Genomic DNA, 12,069 nt, shown 5'->3' with positions numbered 1-12,069 from the left:
CAGGGGCATTGTCTGTTATCAAAAGAACTTTAATAGACAGTACCTTACTAGAGAAGTACTTCCTGACTTCAAGAACACAGCATTGATGGAACCAACCCAGAAAATGGTTTTCTTAAAGGCATCCAAGAACTCATCTGCTGCCTCTTGGTTGGCAAACACTGCTTCTCCTGTTATCTTGACATTTTTTAAGCCAAATGTCTTTCTAAAATTATCAAACCATCCTTTGCTGGCATTAAATTCTCCAGCATTTAGATCCTTCACCTTCCTTTATCTTTAAGTTTTCATATAATGAATTCACTTTTTTCCAAATCATATTAGAGTCCATAGGTGTGCTTTCCTTATAGTAATCCTGCACCCACATAAAAGCTGCATTTTCAATATTAGATAAAAATATTTTCTTTTCTTTTCTTTTTTTTCTTTTCTTACAATGGTCCTTACACTGGATTCTTTTATGTTGAAGTGGCAGGCAACTGCAGCTGCAGACCTCAATCTCTAGTACATATCAAGCAATTCACCTCTTTCTTGTGATGTCATGACTTTTCTCTGCTTCCTGGAAGCCCTTCCAGCATCACTAGTGGTACTCTGTATGGGTCCCATGGTGTTATTCAAGGTTTAGAGAATTGTCCTAAACATATACACATGAATACATGAGAATCCTGAAGGATCACTTTTTATGAGTATGAAATTTACTGGAATGACAAAATGCTCCTGCAGAGATGATTAGCATCAGATGGGCTTCAGGCAGATACTGGCAATGCTCAAGCTCCCCACAGTAGCATCTCCAACAGGAGATGGCTACATAATTACTGGAGTAGTACAGTATTACTACATTTAATTTGAAGCAGTCATGATTTAATACTACATCTATACAGTTGTTTACGTTTCTCTCAACTGTAGAATGGTGCCATGTGTGGTCGGTAAGTATGTATACATTTTTATAAATGTTAAGTTTTTATAATAGATTTGTATATGTTTTATGATAATAAAAGTTAAAATAGACTGGTAGCTACATATGTTTTAGGCATTCATGACATATCCAACTTTTCCTTTTAATTTTTCAATATTTCTAGGCTACACAGTTTATCTGCTAGTTTTTCCAAGTTGTTAAAATTCTCCAAAAATTTCTCAGTATATTTATTGAAAAAAAAATCCATGTATAAGTGGACCATGTGTTTCAAACCCATGTTGTTCAATTGTACTTCTCAGGCGTGAGTGATTCAAAATACTAAATAGCTCATACTGTCTAAGAGAATTATGCCATTAGGTATGAGTGAAGTTTCAAGTTTAATTTGAATTGAAAGTAAATACTATGTACTGCTTGGCTTATAGGCAACTAGGAGCTTCTTAAACCAATGAGAATATATCTGCCTATTTAGCTGAACCAAGAAAACAAAGATTGGCTTAAGAAGGACTATTTCACAAAACAAAGACTTTCCATAGATACTTTTTCTTTACTAACTTAACTTTTGTTGTGATTCTGTTTATAGTAGCTTGGTATTTTGAGGATTGTTTGCACTTGTTAGGAATTACTGTCCTTTTTTACCAGATGTCCAGTCTGTAAAACCATAACTTTAATGTTTTGTTTATTCTTTTCATTGTTTCTGATAGGAAGGTAAATTCCAACCCATATTCTTCCATTTTGGCCAGAAAGGGAAATCCTGACCTCTGTCTTCCAAATTTGTTCATAGACCTCTTAACATTTTCGTCACCAACATTAGTGCATCTGAATTCTTGGCAACTTTATCTTATTCAGGGCAGTGACCCCTTCTCACTTCACTTACATGAATATCCATTTAGTACTCGGTTAATTCAGTTACTGCTTTCTTAGTATCCCAGACTTTCATACTTTGTAGCTCTTGATGTATATGCCAGTTTTTGTCCATATCAGATACTTTGTTTTTAATCCCTTCTAATGCCACATGGCCTGATCCAGTCATTGTTCTATTGCCTGAAAGCTTTGCATAAACACAGGTGTATTATGCTTTGCCTCAGACTGGAACCTCATACCACACTTTTCAATTTCTTTTCTCCTGTGGGGCACCGCTACAGTCATGGCACAAGATGCAGGAATCAGCTCCAAATGCATGAGTGCCTAACGAAAAAGTGTATGGGAGTGAATGACCCTGGAGGCCACCTTTGATCAATGAATAAGATTGATGGTGAAGAAATGTTTTCCTCTTTAGTCCCTCTGACTAGCTCAGACTCAGGAGGGCTCTGGAGGATTGAGCCCTGGCTACCTTGAAGGAGTGAGGGCTGCAGCCCCATTACAGCCTTGAACTGGCTTTTCCTCCCTCCCTGTGATGTAATGCCACCGTCACAGTCCTTTACTCTCTATCCTCAACTGCTCTATCCTCCTCATTTGCCTCTATGCTGATAATTGTAGAAAATAAGGAAAAAAAGCCATTTTGGATAGGTGTTCCAGTAGATCATACCATCTTACACTAAATGGGTTCTTTTTCTGCTGAGTGATCTTGGGTACTGTTGCCACTTTAATCTTTCATGTCTTCATCCTCAAAACTGGCCTTCCTCATTCTCAAGCTGAGTTGTTGAAAAGTATAAGACTTTACAAGATTGGCTGCCACATTGTCTTTTGTCTATATTTCAAAACAGTTTTCAACTGATTTCTCCCCTTTATAAAAATTTATTTTAAAAATCTTTTGGGGGCGCCTGGGTGGCTCAGTGGGTTAAGCCTCTGCCTTTGGCTCAGATCATGATCCCAGGGTCCTAGAATCGAGCCCCGCATTGGGCTCTCTGCTCAGCGGGGAGCCTGCTTCCCTCCTCTCTCTCTCCCTGCTTCTCTGTCTACTTGTGATCTCTCTCTGTCAAATAAATAAATAAAATTTTTTAAAAAATCTTTTTAAAAATTAATTTTATTTAAATTCAATTAATTAACATATAATCTGTCATTAGTTTCATTCAATGCAAGATTTATTGAAATAATACTCTATTTTTTCTCATATTTATTCCCTAAGCTCTGAGAAACTAGTTATAATATCTGTCACTTCTTGGAAACCACTGTCTTAACAGTCAGTGACAGATAAAACAATCATCATACCTCATCGCCTTCCCTCAGTCATCATCTTTGATCACATGTCAGCATGTTCCAGTAAATCTGTTGTCTATTACAACATTGTAAAAATTCCTACCTGTTTAGCTTCTTACTCTTTGTATTCCCCAATCATTGCCTTATCTGTTCCCTGAGCTCTCTGTAGGTTTTTCTCTGACTGACCTATCTTCCAAACCCCAGTCTTGTATTATTGCTCATTTCTCATTGTATATTACTGCTGGACAGTGAGTTGGACCTCGAAGTTATCTTCTCTAAAATGGAGTTTATCATTCCCACTCACTTCCTCCTTACCTTGGCTCTTTCTTCTGTCTTGTTTTTGAACAGCAATACTTTTCTTTAAGGCACCGGTGGATTTCAACTCCCTTTTTGCATCTTCAGTATTTGGAGAAGAGAAAACCAGGCACTCTGATTTATACGTGTTAACTCAATACCCACAACAATTCATATTTCAAACATAAATAAACTAAGACCCAAAGTAGTCAACTGAGTTGCTTAATATCTCAGAGCTATCTAGGAATGGGAACCATATCTGCTGGGTACGAAAACTTGTGCACTTTTCACTATGTAACGAATAGTGACTTTTGAACAGCATGATATCCTGAATCATCAAAGAAATACTCAATTATGCTTTTGTTCTTATATTTATTAAGGAAGAAGAGCAGACAAATACAGTTAGAAAGATTATGAACCGTCAACAAGAATTGAAAGTGATAAAGATTTTCTGTTAAACTTTGTGTTATTAAAATGCTGTTAACCAGAGCAAACTCTTTGCCAGATTCCTCAATCAGTCAAGGTTGTATTACATATTGAACAGGGTGGTTGTGTTACATACTAATTCAGGTATATATTCACTAATGTCTTTCATATTGAGTTCAGAGTTGGAAATAGTTTTTTTTTTGTTGGCTTTGTTTGTTTGTTTGTTTTAGTATATGCTTTTAATTGGATATTTCCCAGTGTTAAACTCAAAGAAAATCTTCTCCTATTGAGCTTCAGAGCGAAGTTAAGTTTGACAACTGAGAGAGAAGAATCTAAATGTAAAGGGCTGATCAGTAGCAGCAGTTAGTTAGTAGTGAGGAAATGTCTTATGAGTAGGCAAAGTGGGAAATTACATGATAGCCTGTAAGTATGGCTTATACTCTGGGCAAAGGATGCACCATCATTAGGCAATTGCACACTGAACAACTGCCAGTTAAGTACCATTTTATCCAATTTAGACCTAATGAACTTAGTAGATGAGCTCCCCGCTGAATTAAGGAGCAATCAAAGCCTCATTTTGGATTCTGTGCCATCTAGGTCAAGACGTTCCAAAAATGTTGTGTATTACTTGGTACAGAAAAGAGACGACTTTCCTATCCTTCCTTCTGGTTAATTCTTTAACAAATATTTATGAATATGATTTTTGCCATAGGAAATATCATTTGGGGATTGGTAGATAATGATATGACAGAATTGGGAAACTGTTCTTTGCCTTTAAGGAGTTTTATTTCCATTTTTGCTAATGTTTTTCAATTACCTTGAGTCCCTTTTTTTTTTTAATCAAAAGGATAAAAAGAATTTTATTTAAGTCTAAAATCAAAGTAACTCTCCCCTAGCAAGAAGGTTGATAAAAGGTCTTTAGTAAGAGGGATAAGGAACAAAGAGGTGAGGATGTGTTTTGTGTACTCACCTATCTCAGAGGTGCAATGACACTGTGGTTTTATTTGGAACTTTCAGGAAGTGCAAAAGATGTGTCAGAAGAAGCCCATGTCTGCCTACCCTGCAGGGAGGGCTGCCCCTACTGTGCTGATGACAGCCCCTGCTTTGTCCAGGAGGATAAGTATTTGCGACTTGCTATCATCTCCTTCCAAGCCCTGTGTATGCTGCTCGACTTCGTTAGCATGCTGGTGGTCTACCACTTTCGCAAAGCAAAGGTAAACACAGGTACCCTGGTTATGAGCTTCCTTTTATTATGAAGTGACTTCTTTTCTCAAGCAACTAGAGTTTTTCCATGTTCCACTTGCTTCTCTATTTAGCACAAGTCTTCCTATAATATAATCAGACTAGAGTATGAACATTATATTCTTTAGCTCTCTCTTCCCAGGAGAAATAGGGATTAAAAATATAGAATCTTATTATAACATTTTCTTCTACAGAATGTTTCCCCCTATTTAGCCTGAAGTTTGAGTATTTTATTGCCTTAAAGAACTCTCTTTTTTATCTCTTTGCCTTCTAGAAGAACTTATTCTGCCAGTACCCAAAGTATTATTAATTTTTTTCATATTTTGAAAGCTTTTTGATATTTATTATATTTAATTTTTATTTCTCTTAGCTATATTTGAAGTGGCAAATGGACTTGACTTTTTTGAGCAAATATATTCAAAATATAATGATAGTTTGAAGAATAAATTTACTCATGAGCTTATATTTGGGCTTATATTAGTGTCCCGGGATAACAGTGATCCTACAAAGAGCTTATATGGCTTTTGAGAGAGCATGTCCTTCGGTCCTGTTCTGAGAAATCAAACAGTAGTATAGACATTTATATGCTTCTCAGTCATGGGTGGATGAAATGGTAAAATGTTCAGGGCAAAGCTTTCTGGGGAGTTGTCTTCACTTGGTCACCCAATTAATTATATGTTGCCAGTGGTGTTGTCAGAATTTGTGGTTCTCTTGCTTTCAGAAACTTATTTGTGCCATTGGGGGAAAAAATACAAAGCCTAAAGTTTCCACCTTTTCTGAATTCAAATGACCCCTTCGTGTTAGCAAAGTTGTACAGATTGGTTTAGATAACAGAGCTCATCAGAAGCATGAAGGGTTCCCTTTAGAAATTTAAAAAATAAAACAACTCTCTGAATGGCATCTATTACAAGGCCTCCAGTCAACATTTTAAAAAATCCCCTCTCTTGAGATTGTAAGAGAATGTATCCATTATGTTGATGTTACAGACTTTAATAGTAATTTTAAATAGTTTCATTAACAGAAGCATACAACACAAAATCAAGCTTTAAGTCAGCAAGAAAGTGCAGACAGGCAAATTGCTCTTGATTTAACCAATACTTGTCTTTCTTTTGAAACAAAATATGTGTTAAATTGTATATATAATAAAGTAGCAGGCAAGTAGAGTGGAGAAATACCCAACCACCATTACCCAGATAAAATTAATTAGTTGTTGTTTTTTTTAAAAAAACCGGTCACTGGCAGAGCAGATAGAATTGAAAGTTCTATTTAATAAGCTGCTGTGAAATCACTCTATATAATGCCATTTATTCACACAGGGGATAACAGAATTTTACTTTATTATAATCATTAATGATTGCTGTGCTAAGTGAAGTTAGTGATACATGATGGGTAGAATATTACATTGGATATTAAGAAAGCTGAGATAGTTCTTGCTAGACCAAAGTCTTAATCTTTGTTGATGTTACTGAACATTTCCAAAATTATTAACTTTTCAAATTTCTCTGGACCTTCATATGAAATGCTACTTTATAGGGCTTTCATGAGAATTGGTATCTTTACATATCATTTGGTGAAATTTCTGTGGATACAAACTAGCTGGAATAATAAATAATAATAATAAATAATATTGATATTATATTAATATTATTATTAATAACAATTAATAATAAATTAGACTTTATTGAGTTTTAAGATGGTCGCCTTTTGAAGAATCAGTTTTCACAGAATGTGACATAACATAGAGGGGATTATTTTTAGGAAACAATATAGGGTAATAAAGTCAGTGAACATGGATCTAGTATATTGATGAAAGGAAACATTTGGTGAACTTTTCTCTTCTGATTTCAACTACCAAAAAGAATGATTAATTATCAAAGCAGTAAACCATTTCCTATGTGGAAATTGCATGTTTATGGCAGGTAGACATTGGCTTTGCTTTTTAAAGTTTTTATGTCTTTGCAGCATTTCTTTGCATAAAGCAGAAAACTGGTGATCCCTTTTGAAGTACTACTGATGTCTTATGAGTTTCCCATTGCATTGCCTACCCACCAATAATTAAAAGAACAAAAACCTTAATCTACCAGTTTACATCTATTTTGACAAAAGAGGAAAACCTTAGTTCCAACATAGAAGTAGCATTATATTGTGGGTAAGTGTGCAGACCCTAGAGTCAGACTGTTTAGACTCGAATCCTATCTTAGCGCCACGAATGCTATTACACTTTGGAGAAAATTGCTTAGCTTTACTTTGACTAGCTTTTTCCTCTGTAAAATGGGGCTTAACACACCATATGCAAAAATTAATTTAAAAATGGGTTATACACCTAAATATAAGGTTCGAAACTAAGAAACATATTTTTAGAAGAAAACATAGGCATACATCTTCATGATCTTGGGTTAGGCAATGTTTCTTAGTTACAGCATGAAAAGCATAAATGACAAAAGGAAAAAATAAACAAATTGGACTTCATTAAAATTAAAAACTTTTGTGGATCAAAGGACATCATCAAAAAGGTTAAAAAGACAACCCATAGGCTAGCAGGAAATATTTGTAAATCATATAGAACATATAAAGAATAAAAAGATTAAAAATGGGCAAGGGATCTGAATAGATATTTCTCCAAAGAAGATATACAAATGGCCAATATGCATATGAAAAAAATGCTCAAGAACATTAGTTATTAGGAAAATTCAAATCAAGCCCCCAGCACATACTAGCATAGCTAAAAATAAAAAGACAGTAACTAGTGTTGTTGAGGATGTGGAGAAATTGAAAATCTAATGGCAGCCACTTTGGAAGATAGTTTAGCAGTCCCTCAAAAAATTAAACATACACTTATAATGTGACCCAGTAATTCCACTTCTAGGTATATGCCCAGGAGAATTGAAAACATATGTCCACAATGGCTAAAATAAAAAACATAGGAAATAATAAGTGGTGGCAGGGATGTGGAGAAAAAAGAACCCTTGTGTACTGTTGGTGGGAATGCAAACTAGTGTAGCCACTGTGGAAAACAGTATGGAGGTTCCTCAAAAAGTTAAAAATAGAATTACCAGCTGACCTAGTAATTTCATTACTGGGTATTTAACCCCCCAAAATGAAAACACTAATTCGAGAAAATAGATGCATCCCATGTTTATTGCAATATTACTTACAACAATCAAGATATGGAAACAAACCAAGTGTCCATCGATAGATGAATAGATAAAGATGTAATGTGTGTGTATAACAGAATATTACCCATAGAAAAAAGATGAGATATTGCCATTTGCAACAACGAGGATGGATCTAGAGGGTATAATGCTAAGTCAGAGAAAGACAAATATATTTCACTCCTATGTTGAATTTAAGAAACAAAACAAATGAGAAAAAAAAGAAAAAGAGACAAACATAAAACTGACTCTTAAATGCAGAGAACAAACTCATGATTGCTAGGAGGGAGGGAGGGAGGTAGAATAAAGTGGATTAAGAGTATACTTACCTTCATGTGCACTGAGAAATGTATAGAACTGTCAAATCATTATATTGTACACCTGAAACTAATAAAAAAGAAGAAAACATTTGCCAACACAAAAATGTTCACACAGATGTTCATAGCAGATTATTCATAATAGCCAAAAAATGGAAACAACTCAACTGTTCATCAGTTGCTGAATGGATAAATAAAATGTGGTATATCCATTAAATGGAATATCTTTTTGTCAATAAAAAGGAATAAGTACTGACACATGCTACAACATGGTTGAATCTTAAAAACATGTTAAATGAAAGAAAATATTCATGAAAGATCATTTATATAAAGTTTACCTTTATATGAAATGTCCAGAATAGGCAAATCAATAGAGCCAAGTAGATTAGTGGTTGTCAAAAGATACAAGGAGGGAAGAATGGGGTGTGACTGCTAATAGGTTCTAGGTTTCTTTTGCAGGGGATGAAAATTTTCTAAACTTAGGTTATGGTAATACATTTCACAAGTCTGTCAGTATACTAAAAACCACTGGCTTGTACACTTTACAAGGATAAAGGTTTATTAATTATATCTCAATAAAGCTATTACAAAAATTTTTAAAGGAGTTTATTACTTACCTGACAGGATTCTTTTGAAGATATAATGCGATAATTCATATAAAGTACCTTACTAGACATTTGTCTTTTATTATTATATTATTTTAGACCACTTTGTGAAATTAATAAGCTGTTTGCCTCTTCTTAGGGGTTAAGTATGACATTTTTTTAAAGATTCTTTAATTTATTCATTGAGAGAGAGACAGAGAGAACACACAAGTCGGGGGAGGCAGAAGGAGAGGGAGAAGCAGACCCGCAGTTGAGCCAACCAGGGACCCTGATGTGGGTCTCCATCCCAGGACCCTGAGATCATGACCTGAGGTGAATGCATCAAGTGCTCAAGCATCTGAGCCACCCAGGAGCCTTGAGTATGGTATTCAAAATAGCTTAAAAGATAAGGTATTGAAAAATATAGCCAGTGGGATTCTAGGCAATGGAATTCTAGGCAATAAATTCATTTAAATTTTCTTTATAATTGCAAACAGTCATCTTGTACTAATCTTAATAGGTTGTCCAGATAGCTGAAATGAACAAAACAGCGATGGTACAGATTCTTTTATTTTGCCTACATTTTCATCATGAAAGAATGGAAGGCATGCTAAACTGTAAGCAGGATAGTTTCACTTGGTTGTCTCAAGTGAAAAAAAGATCTTTTATTTTTAGTTTTTTAATTCAACAGTTATTTTTTGAGAATCTGCTATTGCTAGGCATTGTGATACCCAATATAATTTGAAGAATAAATGAGAGTATTCCTTTTTTATTTAATAAATTTATTTTGTTTTTTAATTTAAACTCAGTTAGCCAACACATTATTAGTTTCAAATGTAGAGATCAGTAATTCGTCAGTTGCATATAACACCCAGTGCTCATCACATCACATGCCATCCTTAATACCCACCACCCAGTTACCCCATCCCCCCACCCCGCCTCTCCTCCAGCAACCCTCAGTTTGTTTCCCATAGTAAAGAGTCTCTCGTGGTTTGTCTCCCTCTCTGATTTCTTCCCGTTCAGTTTTCCCTCCCGTCCTTTTTTATCCTCTTCACTGTTTCTTATATTCCACATATGATTGAAACCTTGTGATAATTGTCTTTCTCTGGTTGACTTATTTCAGTCAGCATAATACCTTCCAGTTTCATCCATGTTGATGTAAATGGTAATTATTCATCCTTTCTGATAGCAGAGTAATATTCCAGTGTGTGTGTGTGTGTGTGTGTGTGTGTGTGTGTGTGTGTGTGTATGTGATCTTCTTTATCCACTCACCTGTCAGTGGACATCTTGGCTCTTTCCATCGTTTGTCTGTTATGGACATTGCTTCTATAAACTTTGGGGTGCATGTGCCCCTTCATATCACTGCATTTGTATCTTTGGGGTAAATACCTAGTAGTACAATTGCTGGGTCGTAGGGTAGCTCTATTCTTAACTTCTTGAGGAACCTCCATACTATTTTTCAGAGTGGTTGTACTAGCTTGCATTCCCACCAACAGTGTAAAGATTTCACCTTTCTCTACATCCTTGCCAACATATGTTGTTTCCTGACTTGTTAGTGTTTCCCATTCTGTCTGGAGTGAGGTGGTATCTCATTGTGGTTTTGATTTGAATTTCCTTGATGGCTAATGATGCTGAACATTTTTTCATGTGTCTTTTGGCCATTTGTATGTCTTCCTTGAAGAAATGTCTGTTCATGTCTTCTTCCCATTTTTTGACTGGATTATTTGTTTTTTTGGATATTGAGTTTGATAAGTTCTCTGTAGATCTTAGTTGCTAGCCATTTATTTGATATATCATTTGCAAATATCTTCTCCCAGTCTGCAGGTTGATTTTTTAGTTTTGTTGACTTTCCTTTTGCAGTCCCAGAGGTGAAAGATTGTGGCCCCCTTTGTATCATAAACCCTCAGGGATAAGCAGTCTTCACTTTTGCCTGTGCCAAACTCTGCAGACTGCTGCGCACGCACCCATGCCAATGCCCCCTCGGGAGGGAGGAGGGTTGCCACAGGTCTGCTGCCTGCAGCGCCCCCCACCCAGAGAGTGGTCACTGGATCGTGTGCTCACCCATGCTGCCCCTCCAGGAGAAAGGAAGAGCATTGCTGAGTTTCTGTCCTTTGCTGGGCCTCCACACTGACAATGGTTGCCTCTTCCTGCCACAGTTCTAGTTTATGGCAAACTGAGCTGAGAGCTCACTCCTGGGCTTGCTGACTATAGCTGGTTTCCCTGCTCAAATGCTTGGGAAGTCTGCTGGCTCAGGCACCCCCATTCTTTCTGTGACCCCAGGGATCCTGAGGCCACACTGTCCCACCTAGGATTCTTCTCCCCTTGCCACATGAGTACCTTTCAGCAGGGACGTTTCTCACTGGAGCAGTCTTCTAAAGGTTCTGATTTGCACTCCAGGCCTATCGCTTTCCACTGTCTTTCAGAAGTTCCTTCCCAACCACTGTTTCTCTTCTGATATATCCAAACCTCAGATTCACTTCTCCACACCTCTTACCTTGCAAAATGTGGTCACTTTTCTATGTGTGGAATTCCAGCAGTTCTTTTCTTACATCACAGGTTGAATTCACAGGTGTTCAGAATGAGTTGATAGATATCTAGCTAAATTCAAGGGACCGGATGAAATGAGATCCCCTACTCTTCCTCCATCTTGCCTACCCCCTCAAAAACAATCTTTTAAATACCCAAACTCCACAAGTGCTCGATCACATACGCATCTGCAATTACACAAATATTTCTATAGTGATGATCATCTTTAAAAAGCATTTACTGTGCATTTACTTTTATGTAGCTTTTTGTTCTTTTTATGGGTGATTTAGTGTACAACTAAATTATAGTTATTCACTATTCATATTTATCTATATCACTGACCTTTCTAGGAAGGTTCTTTCCTTTACCTTCAAAATGGGAAAGTTACAGAAAGCTTGGGAGATTATCAATTATGAAGTCATGGAACACTTGCTTCTTGTGTTATTACAGTGGTAACAGTTTAAAAGTTGATAATTTAAATAAAT

General features: G+C 36.1%; 1 protein-coding gene across 1 annotated transcript in view; it reads left to right on the top strand.

The window, feature by feature from the left end:
• The window catches only part of GPR158 (G protein-coupled receptor 158), a 424,695-nt gene that overhangs the window by 227,973 nt on the left and 184,653 nt on the right, over nucleotides 1–12,069 (top strand). Inside the window, exon 4 of the mRNA XM_047741925.1 lies at nucleotides 4,781–4,977. Coding sequence (XP_047597881.1) covers nucleotides 4,781–4,977 — 197 coding nt within the window. The remainder of the gene's footprint in view (nucleotides 1–4,780; nucleotides 4,978–12,069) is intronic.

This window comes from Lutra lutra, chromosome 8 (assembly GCF_902655055.1).
Source record: "Lutra lutra chromosome 8, mLutLut1.2, whole genome shotgun sequence".
NCBI classification, from domain to species: Eukaryota; Metazoa; Chordata; class Mammalia; order Carnivora; family Mustelidae; genus Lutra; species Lutra lutra.
This window is presented reverse-complemented; position numbering and strand designations above follow the sequence as displayed.